Genomic DNA, 24,089 nt, shown 5'->3' with positions numbered 1-24,089 from the left:
GGAAAAGCTGTGTAAACTGTATAAAATTTTTACTCTTAGGATGGGTTCAGGAAGAGGAATTTTGAGGTTAAAAAAAAAAAAAAAAGATCTGTGCAGAACATTTATATTCTGTGGTTACTTAGTTTAGGAACTTTTTAAGTTTAAGAGCATTTTAATTATCACGTCTCGGTATGTTTACCCAGAGTTGGCATATTTAGAGTTCTGAAAGCCCTGGACACATATTTTTCCTGAAGTTTTCTCAGTTGCTACTCAGGAATTTTTACGTGAGAAATTAAAGATTAATGGGTTCAGTAATAACTAGCTTAATTGAATGAATCCTTATGTGTTTGATAAAATAGCATTATGTATCTTCTTGTATGTATTTTTCCGAGAGGAGTAAAAAAGCAGATAGGTACTTTGGAGATCTTGAGTTCTTTTTCTTTAAAACAGAGTTCACCAGTTACTTTTATGTTTAATATTCCTTATTTAAATTTCATTGAAAAGCAGATTATATTTTAAATTTTAAAATCACTCATCGAAGTAGTTCTTTGTAGGTGAAGCGTTTCATGTTGTAATCTGAGTTTACTTTATAACCTGGATTTTGTAAGTTGAGAAGTACAAGTGTAGTGATATTCCAGTTCTTGATACATGGAAAGCAGTAGGTTTTCTAACTCTGTGGTAAGAGTCTTCTGTTTTTCTTTAGTCAAGGCTTTCTGATTAGAAAGACTGGCAAAAGTTTTGTATTTGCTCTAGAGTTGTATCCAAGGTAGGATCTTGTGAAAGAAATACCTACAAAATGTTTACAGTTTTAGATAACTTTTGGAGACGTAGATAAACTCAAGTATGGGACTAGCCAAACACAGGTCATTGTAGCTTCGCTTGGTGGCAACATTTGGTAACGAGGAAATAGTGACATTTCTGCTCTCAGATGGTAGCAGACCAAAGTCCAAAAGGAAATGTCTTTGTCCTAGCTGTCAGGTGGCTAAGTTAGTCTTTTTCTTCTAATGGGCCCTCTTGGAACAGCTTAATAATAATCACCCTTTGTGTTTTGTCTGCTTGAAACCAGACAACTTAAAATAGTTATCCAGTAATGAAAGACTTGAGCCTTGTAGGCAATGTTATACTCTCATTTGGTATTACAGTTTTCTTGGGTTACAGCTCATTGCCGCAGCAAGTGATTGAAGAAGGAGTCCTGTTCCTGCCCCTGAGCTACAGCTAAGGTACAAGGAGTGGCTTGGGGGTAAGGAGTCCTTCCTCACCAGACATGGTTTGTATTTATTAAGACTGCTTGTCGGAAGTTGACATTCTGCACTGATTTTTTTCCCCCTTAATTGTTATTCATGACTCATACATTCGTTACTGATGTTTATAGGTTTTTTAAAATCTAGGAATTTATGTGCAGACTGCTGTTGAATCTTCTTACCTTTAGATTACAAAATCACTTGAAAAAAGAAATAGCTTGAAAGCAGTGAGGGACAAACTCTAAGGTAATAATTTTCGTCTAGTGCCTTTGCTGTATTGTAGTACAAGTGTAATTTTTCTGTTCAAGATAAAGATTACCTCTTTTTAGTGGAAGGCAGTATTAACCAACAGGGATTATTGTCAACACATGTAGTTATCTCTCAGCAGAATCAAATTTAAGGAATTAGTCAAATTTAAGGAAATCATTCAAATTTAATGAACATCTGGTAAGTTATTAATATATTTAAAGGAAAAACTGCCCTCAGAAGTTTGGAAAAGGACAGTTAATCCAGTTCTCTTATCTTCGTTGTTCTGTCAGAGCAGGAGTTGGCAAATGGTGGCTCACAGACCAATTTAAACCTGCCACCTGTATTTTATGGCTTGTGAGCTAAGAAAGGATTTTTCAGTTTTAAGTAGTAGGAGAAAAAATTCAAAAGGATAATTTATGACATGAAAACTCTTAGGAGATTCAAGTTTCAGAGTCCTGGAACATAACCCTGTTCATTTGTTTATATTTTTCCTCTTGTCCTTTACAGAAGAATTTGCTGACCCTTGATTAAGAATATACAAATAATTTCATAGGTTCAGTATTTCTCTAAGCTTCTTATGGTGCTATTTTCTGACATTTCTGCTTTGATTCTTTCCTTTCCTTCCTTGTATTACTATACCTTTCACCTTCTTATGGATGATTTGCCTTCTGTCTCTTTTTTTCTTTTCTTTTTTTTTTTTTTTTGTAATAAGCTAAGGACCCTGGCATTTTGTACTCTTGTGTGCTGGTCATATACCTCCTGGATGTTCCCTTGGCACTGCAAACTCAGTATGGTTCAAAATTGAGTTGCCTGCCCTAAAACTTGTCTTACTGTTCATGACTTCTCTGTCTTCTGTCACCTGTGGCTGAACAAATTAAACTCCTTATATTCCTTTAATCCCAATCCCACGTAGTCTTCTCTGCTCTAGTTGAACCACTAATATTTCTAGTTTGATTCTTGCAGTTTCTTAGCTGGTCTCTTTAATGCAGAGCCGAGGGGAGGACGGTTAATGCCTGTAGTGAATACGCTTCTTGGAGCGCAAAAATAGCTGTTGTGGAGACACTTTAAGACAATTAAATTGAGATTTCATTTGAGATTCGTTTTTAGGAAGGAAATAATACAAAACATTGTGTAGTGGTGGCTTTCTGATTACTTTAATACTCTTCTGTAATAGTTCAGTGTGTCAACACTGTTGCTAGTTTCCAGCACACCTGGTTTTTGCAAAAACATTCAGACTGAAGTCTGGCATGTAAGGCCACCTCTGATGGGACGCCCCCTTTTTTTAAAACTTCATCTCTCTGTTTCTTTCATTCTCCTTTCTGTATATTGAGTAAACAACCTGTTGCAAATCCCCATAAATACCATTGGCTTTCATTTTCTTCAGTGCCTGTGTCATACTGCTTTTCTTAGAATGCCTTTCCTCTCGAAATTGCCCATGGTCCACATGAATACTTGCCTCAAGTCCATTTTATCTCATTTAGTACATTAAAAAAAAATATTGAGGCCCTACACTGTTAGGAATATAGACTGTAACCTTTCCTTTGGATTTGCATGGTGTTTTCCTGTGTCTTATCACATGGATCACTTTCTTATTGTAGTTAATCGGTGAATGTTCATCTCCTTTGCTAGATTACAAATTCTTGAGGTTTCAGCCTGTTTCATTTTTGTCCTCTGCTCTGCATTGCACATGTCCATGTTCACTTAGCTACCTTAGGAGGATTCCTGCTCTCATCTCTGAAACGTTGTGGGTGATAGCATGCTGACCTCTTGTGTTAGTAAGTTGTTTTCAAGTCTGTGCACTTGGCTTGCACTGGGCAAGGTGTATGTTTACCAGCAGTTGTGCTGGTTTCCAAGACTATTTCATGGCAGGTAATATGTAAATAATAATTTAAATATCATGTAAACTGATGAAATGAGTGCAAAGACCTTTTTTTCCCCTGAAAACCAAGTTGGAGTCTTTGGAAAGACTTGATAAAGGTGAGTTACTAAAATAATGCTTGTAGAATTAGACATGGCTGCAGTATCTAAAAGTTTGGGAGGAAGAAGAGCCCTAGTCCCAAAGGATTCTGTATGTAGACTACTTTACAAGGATTTCTTAAAGCTTTCCACTTTAATGAAACTGAAAATGGAAAATTGTAGATGATGCGTTTATAGGTGTGGTTTAGATGAAGCAGAAGGAACTTCAATCAGCAAGGAGCTCCTCATCATCGATCCCATTCTCCAAGTGCTTTCACCCCATATTAAGATTGGCAAATGAATGTACATTTATGTGTTAAACTTAAATAAAATGTTTAAGGTACGTATGTATGATATTTTGATTTCCTACTTTAGCTTTAATCCATTTTTTTTTGCCTGTTATTTTTGGGTATGACTGTTTTGGTTATGAAAGCTTCTGCTTTAGTAAGTGCTCTGATTTTTGTTTTCTAAATGAATAGAAGAACGTAAGATCCTCAATGAAGATACTGGTTATGTTATGTCGGAATAAACAAAAGAACTGGCACTGGGAAACTAGAAAGAGCTAGAGACAGATCGACTGGTTTTGGTTCCTGGCACCTACCTCCTAGGGATCTTAACTGTTTTGGATCTTCGTTTCTTCGCTGTAAAATGGGAGTGATCTCTAAGATGGAGAGTCTGAAGATAAAGTGGTAACATGACCTTGGATGTAATAGGTGTTCAGTATGTCACTAAAGTAGCTTTGTGATACCAGGCAAGTTATGGAACTTTAATTGCCTAGTTTTCCATTATTACCACCTTAATGATGAAGAGACTACAAAAGGTAAATTTTTTTATATGTAAGTTGTTTTATCAGAATCTGAGGGTTAGTCAAGCCTGGAGTATAGTAGTTGCTCAGTAAGTATTTGACGCTGTGAACATGAGTCATACTACATAATAGCTTGCGTGCTAATGAAGCAAGGCAAACTTTTGCACCTAGAAGATGTAGAGTGTGTGTATGAGGGTTCCCGTGGGCTCCACCAGCTTAGAATAACCTCTTTGTTAGACTGATGTCTATCATTTAGTCACAGCTGCTGGCCTTTGCCAGGCGCTGTGCACTGGGACTCCTCATCAAGAGCTAAACTGTTTGCATCTGGTCTTTGTGTTTCTCTCTCCATCCAACCTGATTATAACTAGTACTTCAGTAAGACTTAATGTATGTTTTAGGTGAGAAATTGGGAAAAGTAAAGAATAGGGAAAATCTAAAGAGAAGAATTACTTAAGATAGGCTGTTAATTAGTAAGGTGATTTGAGGCAAGTGTAGTTGTTATTTAGTATTGTTTAGTATGTAGTTAGTATTTAGTAGTTAGTATTTTAATTTATTCAGTAAATGTTTGATTGCTAATGGGCAAATTGCTAAAGCTGTAAGGAGGACCTCTCTTTAGTAGGAAAAACAGTTGTAGCAGATAGTTGGTAGCCTATCGATTTCTGCCACTACATAATATTTTCAGTTAGTAGTCTACTTTTCATTTAAAAAGCAGTGTATTATAAAACTACATATTTTATTTTAATTGGTGATTTTAAGAACTTGTTCCATTCCTATTACATTTTATTTTTTATGAAGAAATTAAAACTGTTTTATGGCACATGTTCCTGGAGTGTATATATTTCATTAATACGCTTAATTTTTTTTAGTAATTGTTTTGTAAGCCAGAAATACTTATGATCTAACAAATCCAAGATAAGACCTTCTACAAGAGAATATACTTTTTTTTTTTTTTTGATGTTGCCTTAATTGTCAGTCTTCTAAATCCAACTTTATTTCAGGCTTAATTTGTGACTTGGTACCTGCTTATTTTATTTCACCTGAAGTTGCATAATGGGCTCGGGGATGGTATAAGGTGTTGGGCACCACTTGGAGCAGACTTGAGATGTGTGTGTTTGAGTGTATAAAGGAAGAAACAAGAATGTGACCAAGAGGAATAGTAATGCTGGTAACTTAAGTCCTTTTCATTCTGTTTGGGAGATGGCAATGTGAATTGTAAATGTATTCATGAGTTAATAAAAGCGATTTAACAAAGTTGCTTGAGAAATAGCCAGGACGTGTGTTGAATTTTTTTAACTATTGTGTTTTAAAAACTGGGTAAGTATGAAGGGTTGTCCTCAGTTTTGATTATACCTTGTCACAGTTTGGAGTGTTTTAATTCATGACTGTGAAGGGGTGGGTGGGCCAGGGGCAAGATGGAAGAGCTGCCGGGCGGGGAGCACGCGTGTGCTGGTGGCGCTGGTGCTTACCAGCCCAGTCTGCTCCCTGGGACTGTGGGCCTGGTTCACCAGCTCGTCCTTCACTCTCCTGCTGTTTGTAGCTTGAAATTCAGATTTTTCAGGAAATTGATTTTTAAGATGTTGGCACCTAACTCAAAAATACTTAAACATCATGGACCAAATGAAATATATCTCTTGGTCAGATATGCTATCACCTTATAATTTCTGATTTAGATAATTGGCTTTAGACATTTTTTAAAGATGTCCGTGACTGCTTTTGGACCTCTTTAGCATGTAGGTTTCAGAAATTGCTGTTCACATGTTGATAAAACCCACTTTGTTGTTAATTGGTCATTGGTTTCCAATAAGCCTCATAGTTAATTAGTAAATGGCAAACACGTTCCATTCTTAAAAGTAATACTGGTTTCTAGTTATGGACTATTGGGTAACGTATGTCCATATTGGCTAAAGTGTATGTACAGACTCAGAGTAGTGCAAGGACTGAAGCATGACTTAGTATAACCTGTCAAAAATTGGTATTTGTAGTCCACTTTTTTTTTTTATGTCTGAGTGAGTGCTTATTTTAAGCATGCATTAGTGCAATTTGGTTTATACCCATTGTACTAACCTCTTAGGGGTTTGAAATACTGTTCTGAGCATACTGCTTGTCTAGAAAATGAAATTTTTTGATGTTCACATTAACTTATATGACCCATGATCCTTGGAGAACATAGTGTTAGTATGAAAAAAAGTAGGTGCTCCTTGAGTCAGACTGTTGAACCAAGGGGGTGGTAGAATATTTTTATTTTTGACTAGGTTTCGTGTTTCCATAGAGTGGAAACCAAGCTGTTGCCTTGATTGACTTTCCTCTTTTGTCTTTCTCATGTCCCCATTCTCACTTGATGTATGTAACAGCAATCGCAGTGAGGAAAACAAACTCAGGTTCCGTTCTTTCCTGCCTTTCAGGTCCAGGTTATAATTGATTGTGCTCCCCCCCGCCAACCCCCCAGCAACTTTACTATGATTGCTTCATCCTAGTGAAGGGAATCCCTACCCGCTTTGGGAACACTTCAGGAGTGGCTGGTGTGGGAGAGAGCTTAAAAATGGAATTGCAAGTGGAAGTTTGGACTTAACCTTAAACCTTAACCCGGAGCCCTCAGTGCTTGTAAACTGGTATTTGCTTGCTTCTGCCCCAGAATCAAGAAATGCTGGCATTGTCTTTGTTTAGATTTTAGTTTTTATAACATTCTTGTGGACAGCTACCCTTACTGTTAAAATGCTTGAATTTTGTCACGTGAAGACACCCGAGTGCAGTTATCATAGTTCGGTTGCTGTGGATGTAGTCCAGTAGGGGAAAGTGTGTTCAAGACCTTGGCTGCACTTGGATTTCAGGTACTGGGAAGGTACTTGTGTGGAAACCCATGTGCAGTCTTCGCTTTGGTTAGATGGATAAATTAGGAATATAAAATATTCAGTTCTGGGTTAGATTCAAACACAAGGTGAGCTGCTCTTGCTGAATGAAAAGCTAAATTGGAGGGCAGGGTCTTTGCCAGGCATATGTAACATACAGAAAAGATGTATTTAAGTGTCCTTTAAAAAAATTAAGTTGAATCTGTTAAGTAAATATATGACCCAGGAGTATGTTGTTTTGGTTTTCCTTCTTTTGCTGGCGTACTGTTTGCCTTCTGTTTTGTTAGCAATTAAATGAGAAAGCAGTTGTGTGAAGCATACTATTTTGAAAACCTGAGATACCAAGTTTCCACCAGTGAGGATCTTCAGTCCATAGTAGCACTATTGGTTTCAGGAAAGCCATTATCAGGTGTGGACTGAGGGCCAGGAGCTGTTGCAAATTCAGAAGAAAGTTGAGGTGGAGAAAGAGTCCTAACAAAATTTTCTATATTAAATATTTTATCTGATTTGGATGAAATAATTGGAACCTGTAACGTCAAGATCTTCCTATCTTACATTCATGGAAAGCAGTTGTGATCCCGTTTCTCTGTATTTTTAGGCCAGTCTATTTGTCCTTTTATTGAAACGTGAGATGAGAATCTAGCTGCATTCATAATCTGTAACATCGTACCTCAGTTTTATGTTTATTTTTTATGTTTAATTCAGGCCATATTTCTACCAGTCTTTCCAAATATTGGTCAAGTTATCCTGTTTGGTCTTATTTTTTACTTCTTAAAAATCTTCTCTTCCTTAAACGTTGAGGAAAATCAGAAAGTATAAAAATTTTCCAACCAAATATATCTGAGGAAACATCCCACTTTCAGGATCTTCTATTTATGAGTTGGGCTCCTGGGAGAATTAGAATCTGGTCTACGAAAAGTCTTGTGTTTACAATTTCTGGCCCCAGTCATATGGAAAAACAAGAAACTTTTTGGCATCTGTTCTTCTAGGAATGATTTCTCCAGGAACTTAAGACTGGAACCAAGTAGGAGGAATATAGAAAACATGAAGGTGAACCACAAAATTGACATGGTTGGAAGTTATCCTCTAATGCTTAGTGGGTAGTTGAAGCAGGGTGTGTGTGTATGTATTTTCCCCTTGAATACTCAGCCACCTTAAGGATTAGGTAGTGTGATCTCCATTTTACAAGTGAAAAAGCTGAAGCAGAACGGTGTCCAGGGTCACACAAGTCAGGAAATGGCTGGGCCAGCATTCCAAGGACAGTCTCCACCTAGAAGCTCTACTTTTCATCACTGTGTCTGTAAAAAGAGTGTCCAGCATAATGGTGTAGTAGAGTTAAAGGCCCTTTAGATTGAGAGAAGTGTTTTGCGTCTATTTTGAGTGCCTCCAGGTACCACCAGCATTACCATGTTTGGGGGGAATGTAGTGGTAAACTCTAAGACAACATTCCAGCTTTCCCGGAGCTTCCTTTCTAGTAAGGGAGACAAACTAGCAAATGCTGGAGAAGGCTTCATGAGAGACAAATGTAGCAAATTTCATTTTTGTTAGAGTGCTTAGGTGAGGCCATTGCCATGAACTTGGGGCAGAAGAGCAGAAGACAAGTGCAGAGACCTTGGAGTTAGGTTAGCTTGAATGCAGTTCAGCTGGCTTTTGTTTTGTAGGTCATCTTTGAGCCTTTCCTGAAAGAATTGACAATGCATAACAATTGTTGAATGCTACATTTTTTTTTTCCACAGGGCTTTTTTATTTAGTAATCTAGTTGTTGCCTTGAGATACCTGTTTTTCCCATTTTCTAGAAGTGAGAATTTGGAGCAGACTTGGGCACATGTAAAAGGAAATAGTTTAATGAATCTACGTACTGTGCCTGTCACCCAGCTTCAACAACCAGTCGACATTTCCCAGGCTTGCTTCATCCACACTCCCACCCCTGCCCTCGATGTTCTTCCTGGAGTATTTTGTATTTTCATTAGAAAAGTTACAAGACCAGTTCAGTTAACACCTGCATGCTTTTCACCTAGATCACCGATTGTTAGAATTTGCTGTATTTGCTCTTTTTTTTTTTCTTTTTGGTAATCTGCACTGTTTGAGAGATGCAGATATCTTGACATGCCTTTTTTAGGAATAAGGGCGGTTTTCTTCCTAACCACAACATAACCATTACCCAGTTCTGATATTGATACAGCACTATTATAAAATGTTCAGTACATACATGTTCAAATTTATCCTGTTACTCCATTAATATTCTTTAGCTTTTTAATCCAGAATTCAGTCAAGGATCATGCATGTAGTTGTTCAGTCTCCTTGATCTAGAATAATTCCTTGGTCTTTGTCATTAATGATAGTAGCAGTTTGAAGAGTCCAGGCATAGTAGTCTGCAGAATCCCTCAATTTGGATTTGTCTGCTTGATTTTCTCGTGATTAGAGATAGGTTAAACACTGTTGTCATAATTATTAAATAGGGATGTCCCTGTATTGTATCAGGAGGCACATCAGGTGAGGTTCAGGCACATCACCAGGTTCAGGTGAGATCTACCAGATTGCTCCATTGTAAAGTGCCTTTTTTCCTTTTGTAATCAGTGATTTATAGAGTGACAAAGTTGAGGCTGAGTATTCTTTTCTTCAGTCTTCAGCTGTCTTTAGCATCTGTTGATGATTCTGAATCAGTTATTCCTGGAGGTCTTTAAAGCAAAGTGTGCAGATAAAAAATTTTACCTGTGAATATTTAGTATGTAACGAAAAGATAAGGGTTTTAAAGAAAAACAAAACCCAACCACGGTGTGCCTCTATGACACCACATGAATTCCTTAACATCTCCATGTTTAAATCCCTGAATTGTCTTAGACGTTTCTCCCCAGTTGGTTTGCTTGAAGCTGAATCTAGACAAGGTCCACAGGTTCCATTTACTTGATGGCCCCTTGAGTCTCTACTGTAACTGATAACCCTTTCTTCCTTTCCAAATTTGGTTGATCATTTCCTGGTGTTTTGTGTGTTCGTCTAACCCAGGTATTTTCTGTCAACTAGCAGGTAGAAATTTGAGTAGTTCTCAGATCTTGTTTTGCAAGAGCACATAGGTATTCTGGGTGTAGTGTCCTATCAGGTTGCACGTCTGTCTTTTAGAGAAGATTCATTCTTGGTGGATGCAGATACCCGCAGCCTTATCCATCCATTTTAAAGTTCCCCATCAACCTTTCACTGAAGGATTCTCGCATCCATTGTAATCATTGCCCAGGATTTGTGTAGTTGCTTTCTCATAATTAGGGATAAGGTTAAACTTTGTTAATCTGTTAGGGAATGCTTAGAGTGATTTTTCTAATTGCGTTATTATTGCTTTATCAGTGAGTTTTTTTGGACTTTTGTTTATTCCTACTTTTTTATGTATATCTCCCTGGGGAGTATTTTTAAAAGAATACATTCTTCATCTTCACAGAGGATGTTTCTGGACTTCCTGATGATTATCTAATATGTCCTCAGTTTTCTGATCGATAAATTGGGAATAATTATCAGGCCTACCTCTTGGAGTTTTTGTGAAAATTGGATGAGCTAGTGTTTACCAACTAGTGTTGGTAAATGGTAGTTCTTAAAGTAACTTGCTCAGTTTTGTGGAAACATTTAATACTTCAGGTGTAATGGAGAGGAGGAGGAAGAAGAGAGTCTTCATAAGCTGAGATCAGCAGAAGGGCTGGGCTTGTATAGAATGGGCTGCTTGCCCACCCTGACCTGCCATTTATATGGAAGCAACTATAGCACAAGAAGTGCTTGGCTATCCTGGCACACTGGGAGGGGTGTGGATAATTGCAGGGGTAATATCTAGAGCATGCTCTGATAGGGAGTTAGTGCCGTGAAGCCAGTAGACCACTCTAACGGTGGGCGGGTTGGATGAGATAGTGGCTCCAAGTAACAAATTTTCACTATGTCATGGCCCATTGAGATTTTTATCTGAACAAAGGGCTTGCGTAGTTTGCTTTGCCTTGTCATTCCACACACCCCCCCCTCCAAACTGTTTGCGATAGCTGATCACTTTGGTAGGGGAGGAAATGCTGTACTCCCCTTTGGCCTTTTACTCTGGATCATTTATTGCTTAGGAAAAAAAAAAAGGAAAAACCCGCTCTTGAGGATTGTGTAGGATATTGAAAGCTTAACACTCTCAGTTGGGTACTTTATCATTAACATTTTATTTAACAAACATTTGTCTACACTGTGTGCCACACTGTTTGAGACACAGATCACATCACTGAACAGCGCAGACAAGAATCTCGGCCTTTATGGAGGTTATATTCTGGTAGTGAGGGAAGAATAAACATAAATAAGTCCCGTAGTAGGTTAGAAGGTATTGAGTGCTGTGGGGAAAAAATAAAGCAGAATGGGGCTCCTGGCTGACTAAGTTGTTAGAGCATCCAACTCTTGATCTTGGGGTTGTGAGTTCAGCCCCACGTTGGGTGTAGAGATTACTTTTTAAAATAAATTAAAAAAAAATAAAGCAGGATGAAGGACTGAGATGGTTAGGGGAGTTACTTTTGAGCAAAACTGTACATGAGAGGAGAGCAAGTTTTGTGAAAATCTGGGAGTGCTGAGTGTACCTTGCATAGGGAACAGCAAATGTCAAGGCCCAGAGGTGTGTTTGGTGCGTTGTGAATAAAAGGGTGACTGCTTCCTGGGTTGGTAAGTGCCTTGCAGTGGGCCAAGAGCCAAAGCTTGCAGACAGGTTAAGAGGTGAGGGCAGTCGGTTAACTAGATGAGATGGGATGGTGATTGGGACCAGAGTTCTAGCGGTTGAAATGACAAGTGGTCCGATTCTAGGTATATTTTTTGAGGTAGATCCAGCAGACTAATGGATTGATTGTGTGTGGCTTAAGAGAAACCAAGAGCAAGCAGTCAAGGATGACTGATATTACTGATATGCTAGGAATTGAGCAATAGTGAGGACAGAGTTGCCTTTCCTTGAGATGGGGAAGACTGAGAGTGAGAAAGGTTGAAGGGATGTGAGCCAAGTTATTCACACTCCCAAGCAATGGTAGGTGGTCACAAACAATAAGAACCATGGTCCATAGATTTTGCTGTAAGAACTCTTTGATCTGAAGATCATACATTGCTGATTCTTGTAACTTAGTATCTTAAGGATGGAGGAGTTAGCAAGTGAAGGAAGACTGGCTTGGGTGGATTCATCTAGCCCATGGTAACAAAGTCAGGTGTGTAGAAGGCACTAGATTTAATTGTTGAGTCTCTGGTGAAAGAACTAATTAACTCATCAGAGAATGAAGGCACAAGCCTTGGGTTTGGATGGTGAGAACCAGGATAAACCCTGGTCTTAGAGCTGACTCTTCAAGGTTTTTCTGCTCTATTTGTTTACTTACCCAAGAAGCCTGTGCCAGGGACTTCTTTTTGTTTTGATTCTCTTCAGTTTCTCCTTACCTACATCGATTTATGTGTGATCATACATAAGTACTTCAGTTGAATTTTGTCCTATGTGTTGTTATAGTCTATTTTGTAAGTGTTTGTTATGTATACATCTCAGGTATTTTCTCTACAAGCACAGATTTTTAAACATGGATGATACCAAATGATCTTTTATTAGTTGATTATTTTATTTTATTCTATTAGTAAAGGTGTGTTCCTGTCATTGAAGGTAGTTTTGCCTAGCGATTACAAGGGCAGAAACTATTTAGACCCATAGATGTGAGTGTAGATCCTGATGTAAATACAAATAACTGTCCTGGGGCAAATTACACTGCTTCCTTGATTTCTGTTTTCTCGCCTATAAAATGACCGTAGTAATCGGATTTATCCCATGATTGCTGTGAGGAGTACAGTAATGCACACAGCACTCTAGGTACAGTGTCTGTAAGGTGTTAGGACTTAGGTCGGTAAGTGTCAGGTCTTTTTTATCTCCATTATTTATAATTCACTTATCTTTGACAACCAGGCCCCTGTAAGCAGACTTAGGCACTGCCGCTCTCTCTGCTCGTATCTTCATTTCTCAAAAACGTTACTGGAGTTTGTTTCCATGTACATGATCTGGTGTATTCCACATGGAAGTTGAAACCAGTGGTAGTTTGAAAGTTGTCCCGATACCCAAAAGGTTTTCATTCTCTGAGACTTAAAAAAACAAACCAACCACAGAACTTTGTAACTACAGAAGCGGGTTAAAATTAATTATCTCAGGGGATGTGTGTATGTGGATGAAATGATAACTCTGGTAGTTTATGATTTTTCCTAGGTGAATAAAATTTTATTTGAAGACATGGTTTACTTACATGGAAAACCATCCTCCTAAACCCCTTCTTTCCCCAATACTTTGCTAAAAGTAGAGCTGGTCTGGTTGGTAGAGGGTTGCTGGAGGGAGGCTCAAATCCGTGCCCACTCTGCCTTGCTTCCCACCCTTGTAAAAATACACGGGACTAGAAACCCCCAGAATATGGTTTAAATTCCATTTGAGTTCAACCATGGTTTCATGCATCGCTTACATACTTTTAGAAATTTGAATAGCTGAGGTTGTAGGTATAAAAAAATGTTTAGCTAAAAAGGATTAAGGGCAAACTCCTTACATGTTTCAGGGACTGTTGTATACAGTGTTACTTTAGCTCCACTTATAATTTAAAACTGGCTGAAATTCATATGAGTTGTATTAGAAACACTCATTTCACTTTTAAGTGTCACTGATAAACTGCTACCAATATCCATTTTTACATTTTTAGAGTAACAATGGGTTGAGGAAGGTCTTATGCGTATATATACATGTGTACTCTGTACCATGCACCATTAATCTACTCTGCTAGTGGAATTTGCTTTACTGAACCTTGAATCAAGATGACAAAAGTGAAAATGTGTATGAAAAGTCCGTAAGTAGAATTTTGTATAAATTTAGGGTTTTGTTTTTAATTTTACTCGAAGTGACGTCAGTAGGAGCTAATTGTTCCTGAGGTGATTGAGGGCCTCTTTAAAGTATTTGTGAGGGAACTGAATATTTAATATTTTATCTATAAATAACTTTGGTAAGGAACCTAATATGTCTGGCATATAGTTGACGAATTAATTTTAAAGGAGCTGGTATTACAACTTTCAGTCCATACAAGTTGTAGAAGGTAAAGCAGCATTTGCTGAGTACCTGCTCGTTGCACTGGACAATCTTAGGTGTTTTCTGTATGTCATTTGTTCCTTACTAAGCCAGTAGTAGCCAGATGATGATTTCATTTTACAGATGAGACAGTTGAGGCTCATAGATTGTTACTTGCTTAGATCCTGCATTTAGGAAGTAACAGCTTGGGTTCTAGCCCTTCAGAGCTTGTCTGCTTTCTTGGTCATGCCACCCTTACATGTACGTTTTCTCAGGTGTCTGCGTTTCATGATTCTTAAATTATTACTAGCTGGTACAGTGAGCGTTTTTCACTGGGTCAGAATAGAAGCAAGACCTGGCAAGCCTACCGTTCAGATTGCCCATGGAGGATGTGGTTTTTAAAGTGACTCAAAAGCCAAAAAGATTGTTGTTTGGTTACTTTTCATGTCACTTTTCTGCCCTTTGTTAGTCTCCTTGCCTCACTGAATTTGTTGTGAATTGGAAGACTGATGGCTTTAGGAATTGTTTTTTTGTTCTCGTTTGGGTTTTTATGACGGTGACTTTCTGGAGTAACCATATATGTCCTGGATTTTACAGATTGTCTCAGAATAATTTCCTAGTTTGGAAGATAAATTATATGGTCACCCTAGATAATAGAAAAGAGATGTTGGATTTGGTTATTACAACTAATTATATTTTGATTATATTACCTAAAGGGGGGTTAATTGCTGATTTAATTTGGTGTTACCTGTTTCCCTCTTTCTAGTTCAAACACTGCAAATTCTTAGGTATACTTTTCTATTCAGATTAATTCTTCAGTTGTAATTTAATTCATCCAGTTACATGAAACAGTACCAAAATTGTATTCTAATTTTGTGCAAAACTGTCAAGAGAACACTCTCTGAGAAGAACGCCCTCTCCTTTTGGGAGGGGGGCTTCTGCTCTATTTCACAGTGAATGCCCTTGTGTTTTTTGATTTGGCAAAAGTTTATTATACTGCCCATCACCACTAGGGGACCACTTTATGTATTCCACAAATAATACTCTTATTATGGAAATACTTGTTTTCTTAAAAATGTACTACCAAGGAACCAACCCATATATTTTATCATTCCTGTACCTATTTTATTACTTGTCTCATATTTCTCCCTTAACAGGATTTACCTGACTTGTGTAGCAGCTTAGTCCTAGTAATGTAAAAACATAAATTAAAAAGTTTCATTTTAGCTGATGAAAAAATTTTTCCATGTATGTTTTTCCTGAAAATAAAGGAATTCTGGTTAGTGTTCATTGTATTTTTGTTCTAGAGATACTTTTATTTAAAGGAAAGAAAAAAATATGCAGAACTCACATTGTATATTTTATTTGGAACCATTTTTAAGGAATGCATACTTTATTTCCTAACAAAGTAAAGTTCAAGGCTGTGACAGTCTGTTTATGACTAGAATGTGAAATTTAGCTGCATTGTAATATAGTATCTCTTTCTCTAAACTAAATTGACCTATTTTTGGTTTTGTTTTTCTTTTTCCAGTCTTTACCAGGTGCTGGTCTCTGGATGTTTTTTGTTTAAATTGGAAAATCTTAAACCTGCCCACAGACTGGTATGGTATCCAGTAAGATGGGGACTGCCAGCGATGGCTTCCGAATGGTCAGAGGAAGCATAGGCAGACAGAATTGAGAAAAGTCAGCCTTGAGCTTGTGTTTGGCCACCCCCTGCTAGCTCAGGGAGTGAGGGCACAATGTCTTTCTCTCTATCTTACCTGCTGATTCTAGAGAAGTTAGGGGTTAGACCAGTCTGGATTTGGTTTGTGAGGGAACAAAATATGGCTCAGAGTTTTGACTTGCATGGATCGTATTTGACAAGAACAATGTTACTGATGTTAGCAGTGCTTACCAGTGGTTGAGGAAGAAGGTGCTTGTTCTGTTTCTAAGCACTTGGTTCTCTGAACACACAAGCCACCGGTGGGGGGTGCTGCAGTGGTCTCCTTCCCCTCCTCCCCTTCCAGCAGAAACACAGAGGGTTTTGCTGTCCCTTCTTGAGGGAAGCACAGACAGGGTCGGTGAGCTGCTGCTGTGGAGAAAAGCAGCACCCGAAAGGGCTCTCCGGTCGGGGAGTTGGGCTTTTCTGTGTGAGTTGGAACAAGTGGCTTCGACGACGAATGGCAGGGAGCTTTGTCCAAAGGCAGGATGTCACGACTGCCATCCGCTGTTTGCTTTGTAATTAAGGACCTGCCGCTTATACTGAACCATTAAAGGCATGTTTGAGTAGTTAATGTTTATTAGTAATCTGATTACATTTTATTAAAAATTGAGATGATCCTTCTAGATAATGTCCATGTGTTTCTTTAGAAAGTTTTTGGCGTGAGGAAAGTGGTCACAGAAATATGACCAGCTTTCAAGATTTGGCAAGTCTGAAGTGATACAAATCCCAACTGTTAGTATATTTGATGCTTTTATGTGTGGGAGTTTTATTCTTGTCAGTCATTGTTGACACAGGCTCTCAGGAGGAGGGATAGTAATCCGTTTTCTTAGTATAATTATTATAGCGCTGTATGCTTTAAAAAGGCGTAAAGATGGGTTTAAGACATTTCCATCTAGGCAGCATTATGAATTAGACCTAATAACCTAATTCAGTAGAACATTTATCTTTAGCCATTGTTTCCACCTCCTTTCCTGGTCAGTGAGAGGTGTGTGTTTCAGTTTTTTTTAATACCGTGGTCTATTTTGAACAGTTTTGGAAAGCAGTGGCTTTAGTATCATTTATAGGTCTTAAGCTTGGTTCTGATTTTTAAAGGAAAATATGTAGATTCATTGAAAAGCGTCTACTTTGTCAGGTATAGAAAAACATTTCACTTTGAGGTAGCTTTATCATAGAAGTAAAACTCACATTCGAAGTCGATGTGTGGCAGGCATTAGGAATAACAAAATGTTCTTCATATTGATCTGTCAGCAACAATTATAATTAACTTTGTAGATTTAGAATTTGTCTCTTTTTCAGGAGAAAAACCATCAGATTCACAAACTTGATTTTAGATGGATTTAAATGTCTGTTTTGCAGAGTGATTTTTTTCCCCCTTAATCCAGGACTGAAAAATGTCTGACTGACTTAATTAAAGATAACTTGTTATCTAATGGTTGATAAATGTTTGTTTCATTGAGGTTTGGAAGATATAATACATTATTTTTCGGTCTTTCAGAAATTTTGTTCTCCTCCTCATTGTCCTTGCTTTCTATACCCTTTAATAAGAAAGCATGACTAAAAGGAAAAACTACGCAACAAAATCAAACTTAGTGTCATTGTGCCTTTATCCTCTCAGAGATTCTCTTGGAATTATTGCCTGATGAAAAGGAAGGGAAGGAAATTACCTTTTTGAACATTTTTCAAAAATCTTCTGAGGTCTTCCTCTAGCTAGAAGAAATAAAAAATTTTAGGGTTTTATAAATTGTATGTTCCTAGTTTTTTGTTTTTGTTTCTGTTTTTTTTTTTTTGTCTGTGGCATGTTTTGTTTTCGTTAGGGCAGGAGCCATCTCACAGTTTCTATGTTACTGTATGATAACTACCACATACACATTTGTAGTCGGAATTTAGGAAAATTTTATATTAATAAATTTGCATAGACTAAGTGATACTTGATTTTGTGTTTGGGGGTAGGTGATAACACTGAACTGAGCCGGTTCCATCCAGGTCCGCAACCTGCTCTAAAGTGCATTATTGAGATTCATAGCATTTGAATATTCATTATGGTGCCCTTTTGAATAATTAGTGTTTTTTTCCCCACCCTTTTCCCTTAAGGTGCTTTAAGATCTTGGTGTCTGTTCCAATCTGAGCCGCCGACCACAGCAAGAAAGAAAGGGCAATGTCATGGTAGACAGTTCTTAGTTGCTAGAGAAGTTAGGTCACTTAGTTATGAGGTCAATGAATTTTTGTTCTTAGTTCAAAATGATAAGTATTCTCATGACTTTAAGTACTCGATGTGCTAGTTTAGATTGCTCTTTCCTGTGGAACTGAAGTATATTAAAATTTTTTTTCTTTTTATAAAGAATGTCTTATTGCGCCGTTTTGCTAGACTGAAAGTTTCCTCATCACTTGGTGAGACCCTCCTCTAATTCAATCTTTGTCTTTTGTCTTTGCTGCCTTGCAGGGTTGGTACAGTAGGCTTCACTAACTTAGCTGCAACTCAGAATTTCTCCTCCAGCACCTGAGTAAATGCTGATGGTCTTGTGGAGAGTGGATTAAGAGTACGAGCTAAGTTCTCAATCCCAATTAAGAAGCGGAGGAAAATTTAAACTGTCTCCTTCAAAGTTTATCACAACCACCACCATCAAGACAGCAAACCAAAGGACAAAGACTTTGACCTGCTGTGTTGCTCTGTGTAGTCCAGTTCACGTATGGTTTACAGACTTGGCTGGGGTTACTAATGAGTAAATAAAAAGTTGGACACTTCTGTTATTGGACACTTGTATTCACAAAGTTACCAAAATGAGGGCTGTACTGGAGACAGCAGACATTGCCATAGTGGCCCTGTATTTTATCCTGGTCATGTGCATTGGTTTTTTTGCCATGTGGAAATCTAATAGAAGCACCGTGAGTGGATACTTCCTGGCGGGGCGCTCTATGACCTGGGTAGCGATTGGTGCCTCTCTGTTTGTGAGCAATATTGGGAGTGAGCACTTCATTGGGCTGGCAGGATCTGGAGCTGCAAGTGGATTTGCAGTGGGCGCATGGGAGTTCAATGCCTTACTGCTTTTGCAACTTCTGGGATGGGTCTTCATCCCGATTTACATCCGGTCAGGGGTATACACCATGCCTGAATACTTGTCCAAGCGATTTGGTGGCCATAGGATTCAGGTCTATTTTGCAGCCTTGTCTCTGATTCTCTATATCTTCACCAAGCTCTCAGTGGATCTGTATTCGGGTGCCCTCTTTATCCAGGAGTCTTTGGGTTGGAACCTCTATGTGTCTGTCATCCTGCTCATTGGCATGACTGCTTTGCTGACTGTCACCGGAGGCCTTGTTGCAGTGATCTACACAGACACGCTACAGGCTCTGCTTATGATCGTTGGGGCACTCACGCTTATGATTATTAGCATGATGGAGATTGGCGGGTTTGAGGAAGTTAAGAGAAGGTACATGTTGGCCTCACCCAATGTTACTTCCATCTTGTTGACATACAACCTTTCCAACACAAATTCTTGTAATGTCCACCCTAAGAAAGATGCACTGAAAATGTTACGGAATCCGACAGATGAAGATGTTCCTTGGCCTGGATTCGTTCTTGGGCAGACCCCAGCTTCAGTATGGTACTGGTGTGCTGACCAAGTCATCGTGCAGAGAGTCTTAGCAGCTAAAAACATTGCTCATGCCAAAGGCTCTACTCTGATGGCTGGCTTCTTGAAGCTTCTGCCAATGTTTATCATAGTTGTCCCAGGAATGATATCCAGAATACTGTTTGCTGATGATATAGCTTGCATCAACCCAGAGCACTGCATGCAAGTGTGTGGAAGTAGAGCTGGGTGCTCTAACATTGCTTACCCACGCCTGGTGATGAAGCTGGTTCCCGTGGGACTCCGTGGCTTAATGATGGCAGTGATGATTGCAGCTCTGATGAGCGACTTGGACTCTATCTTTAACAGTGCCAGTACCATATTCACCCTCGATGTGTACAAACTCATCCGCAGGAGTGCAAGCTCCCGGGAACTAATGATTGTGGGGAGGATATTTGTGGCTTTTATGGTGGTGATCAGCATTGCGTGGGTGCCAATCATCGTGGAGATGCAAGGAGGCCAGATGTACCTTTACATTCAGGAGGTAGCAGACTACCTGACACCCCCAGTTGCGGCCCTGTTCCTTCTGGCAATTTTCTGGAAGCGCTGCAATGAGCAAGGGGCTTTCTATGGTGGAATGGCTGGCTTTGTTCTTGGAGCAGTCCGTTTGACACTGGCCTTTGCGTACCGTGCCCCAGAATGTGACCAACCTGATAACAGGCCAGGCTTCATCAAAGACATCCATTACATGTACGTGGCCACAGCACTGTTTTGGGTCACAGGACTCATTACTGTAATTGTTAGCCTCCTCACACCACCTCCCACAAAGGAACAGATTCGTACCACCACCTTTTGGTCTAAGAAGAGCTTGGTGGTGAAGGAAAGCTGCTCCCCAAAAGATGAACCGTACAAAATGCAAGAGAAGAGCATTCTGAGGTGCAGTGAGAACAGTGAGGCCGTCAACCACATCATTCCCAATGGGAAATCCGAAGATAGCATCAAGGGCCTTCAGCCGGAAGATGTTAATCTCTTGGTGACCTGCAGAGAAGAGGGCAATCCAGTGGCTTCGTTAGGACATTCAGAGGCAGAAACACCAGTAGATGCTTATTCCAATGGGCAAGCAGCTCTTATGGGTGAGAAAGAGAGAAAGAAGGAAACAGAGGATGGAGGCCGGTACTGGAAGTTCATAGATTGGTTCTGTGGCTTTAAGAGTAAGAGCCTCAGCAAGAGGAGTCTCAGAGACCTGATGGAGGAGGAGGCTGTTTGTTTACAAATGTTGGAAGAGCCTCCACAAGTTAAACTAATACTAAATATCGGACTTTTTGCTGTGTGTTCACTTGGAATTTTCATGTTTGTTTATTTCTCCTTATGAACTTTTTAAGGATATGATGAGACACTAACTTAAGAAAATACTGGTCTTTGGAAAAAAAAAAACAAAACAAAAACAAAACTTATGTAACTGTTGCATCTCTCAGGCATTGTTTACGCTATAGGTTTTAGCCAAATTTTACTTAGCAGAAAATCATCTATTTGCAAGACTTTATTTTCCCAGAGATGGATGAAAGTAAATTTTCAACCTAAATGAAGTGAAACTTGTTTGACAGACTGAATTGTGCAAATGTGGTTTAAAATTTTCCATACCAAAGTAAGGAGAGACCAATTATTCTCCTAGAACACGTAGAGCAGAATAATAGATGCTAAGGTTATTATGAATAAGGTATACTTTCTGCACTGCCAAATCTTGGTAGGCCTTCTTATCCTGAAGTAGAAGACTTGCTCATTTCAGAGTTTTTTCTCTGTCTCTGTAATCCCTACTACCATTTAAAACTAATTCGTGGACATTGTGTAATCGGTTGTGTACTGAAAACCTAACTGATGTGCTCGTGGGGGGTCCTTGTATCAGGACAGGTTAGTTTGTTTGCCAGGTTCATTTTGCTAGCAGGAGCCTGTGGATTCTGATTGCCAGAAGAAAGGAGGAAGAATGTTTGCCTGTAGCTGTTCTTGTACCACCAGCATGTGGAATGTTGGTAAAAAGTTTGTTCTAGTTCCTGTTTTTTGTTTTTTTTTTTTTCTTCCACCGAAGTTTAAGTGAACCATACTCAAATGACCATCAACTCTGTCTTGATAAAAAGTTATGTTATGATTGTATTGTCAGATGATTAGGGGAGAAAATGAAGTAAACATTGCTGATGATCCCCAAATTTATGGACCAAGTTAAAGTTGTTTATATAGTTTGGGAATTAGCAGTCCTCAAGCAGTGTTTGAGCAACTTACGCTTAACAGGTGACTGACTATTCATACTCCACTAATTCTCTAGCTTTGTTCTTTGTTCTTGTCATTTGGTAACATTTTTTCTTAGCCACACACTTTTCCAAGTGGATTCAGTTGGAAGATATGTCCAGAAATTTGAAGAAAACTGTCACTGTGTTTGTGCTGGGTTGCCCTGCTTGATTAGATCATGAAATAGTGAAGCTGAGCTTTTGGAGGGAAAATATAATTCTGAGATCATATTGTATCCTTGATAAGTTTTTTTTTCCCCTGATTTACTTTTTTCTTTTTTTTTTTTTTTTTTGAAAGACTTGCCATCTGTACACAGCCTCAACATTTTTAAAAAGTTACCTTGACTTAGAGCATGAGGAGGTTCCAGTGCAAACTCGGCATCAGTAACAGAAAACTGAGTGCATGCTTTGCCATTGGTAGATTGTCAGTGTAGTCTTTCTGTAGTGCGGATAGCATGTTGAAGAGGTGTCATGAATAAGAACTTCTGGATTTAGTTAGTGTGTCTTGTGGAGGACATGCTGTGACCTGTGTGCTTATAGGACCCTCTGTCTTAACATGGCATGGCACTCCCTTGCAACCTTCATGGACGGGAATCTTTTTCACAGGCTGATTCCCCTTCTTTGAGGACAGGATACAAAAGATGTTAGAGAAAAGCTCTACAGATTACGAAGTTCTGTGTCTGTGCGCTCAACATGGTCCTTTTTCCTCCATGACATATGAAGGAAACCAATTGTGTATCTACTTTCTTTGACTTTCCTGTAATCTGATACTTTTTAAATTGCATGATTTTATTAAGCTTGTATTCTTTAGAGAAAAGTATTACTTTTTTAGATACTTTTGTAGATTTTGAATCAAAACTCAGTCCTAATGACTTTAAATTTTTTGTATTCTATAAACGAATTTCATTATGATGGACTTGATTAGTCCAAAGTTGATTTTAGAAATTTATCAGGTAGCATAATGTCTTCCCGTCTCCAGGAGGCTTTCTGATGGACTGAGTCTGTAGACGAAAAAATAATTCATGTATGAACAGCATGATTTCTGAGAGCTTAGAGTGCCTTGTAGAGTTTTTTTTTTTTTTTTTCTCAATTTCATTCTTACAGTTTATAAGCTGGGGGCCAAATAAATAGGGACCATCCTTTTCTTGTATGGAGGAGGCTGTGGCTCTGACATGTCCAAGGTTACAAAAAGTCTATTGGGAAGAACAGAAAAACCATGTATCCAAAGCTGGACTCATGGTTTGTCCTCAGAGAAACTATTTTTTCCTTTGAGACAACAGTTTGGTATTTGGGAAAATAATAGGACCTTAGATTTTTCAAATTGACATTAAGTCGTAGGAATTAAAATTTTCTTTGACTTTGAACATATTGTGTAACTCAGCAAAGAGGATCAACACTGGCTGGGCAGCCTTCTTACCCCTTCTTATAGCATAAATTAATAGGTGGTGTTTATGTGAGTCTCCCCCCTTTATTTAATGTTGAACCCTAATAGTTTGAAGTATTAGGATCCCCCCGCACCTTCTCTTTGCTGCTGTCTTAGTACGATACATGAAATACATCATCTTGTGTCTGTTTGTGTATATATAGCAGTAGGTCAAGTTTAGAGTTATAATGTCTGTAAATAAGGAATGACTATTAGCATATCCATTAGGATGTTTATTCTTGGCAGTATAAACCTCACTCTGTTGAGAGTGAAGTCCCTGAAGCTTGCCCTTATTATTGCTCTCCAGTAGTAGGTAATGTGCTTGAATAAGTATGTGAATTGCTGGTTGCAGCTTCATTCAGGGACCACTGTTCAGTATGTTTCGTTAGAATGATTGTTCATGGAGTGATACCTGGTCTGTGTTAAGCTAGCAAAATGTTCGTACTTTACACTAAATGGGTCCTAAAGGATGACATTTCATCTGTAGACATTAATATGTATATATTTTTATACTGGCTCAAGCTAAGGTTCAGAATTGAATAAGCATGAAATTGACTAAAATAGTTACCTAAGAGTCAAAGTGAAGTGAGGACATTGGTCTTCAAAGGTAGAGAAAAATACTCTCTGATCTGCTCTTAGTAGTATCCCTAGTCCTTAGAGTTTTGTCCTTTCAAGCAATCTCAGTCTTGAGATTTGATGAGCAGAGCTTAGTACTCTGGCATGCAAAAGAATTATTGGTCCAAAAATATTATGTTCTTTTGCCCCAAGGTAGTAAGTGGGTTTTGAAATAGCTGGGCCAGTCTTTCCAGGGCCATTCTTTTCCTGGCGAGGTTATCACTCTTCTCGTTAGGTTAGGGAAGCAGCAAGCAGTAGTGGCAGTCCTCTGTCCTGTGGCCTATATTCCGCAGATCTCCTCTCGCAAGGCTTCCTCTTCACTTGGCTCAGAGGATCCATTGTCTTTTTGCACAAAGAGGCTGGCCAGGGCCATCGTTGTT

General features: G+C 38.7%; 2 protein-coding genes across 2 annotated transcripts in view; both read left to right on the top strand.

The window, feature by feature from the left end:
• The window catches only part of MRPS6 (mitochondrial ribosomal protein S6), a 65,799-nt gene that overhangs the window by 3,620 nt on the left and 38,090 nt on the right, over positions 1-24,089 (top strand). The window lies entirely within an intron of this gene.
• SLC5A3 (solute carrier family 5 member 3) lies at positions 18,596-20,809 on the top strand. The gene has a single exon (XM_080818380.1). It carries the CDS (start codon positions 18,608-18,610, stop codon positions 20,762-20,764), a length of 2,157 nt encoding a protein of 718 aa, XP_080674506.1. The 5' UTR covers positions 18,596-18,607; the 3' UTR covers positions 20,765-20,809.

Source organism: Martes martes (genome assembly GCF_963455335.1).
Source record: "Martes martes genome assembly, chromosome: 1".
In the NCBI taxonomy this organism is placed as follows: domain Eukaryota; kingdom Metazoa; phylum Chordata; class Mammalia; order Carnivora; family Mustelidae; genus Martes; species Martes martes.
This window is presented reverse-complemented; position numbering and strand designations above follow the sequence as displayed.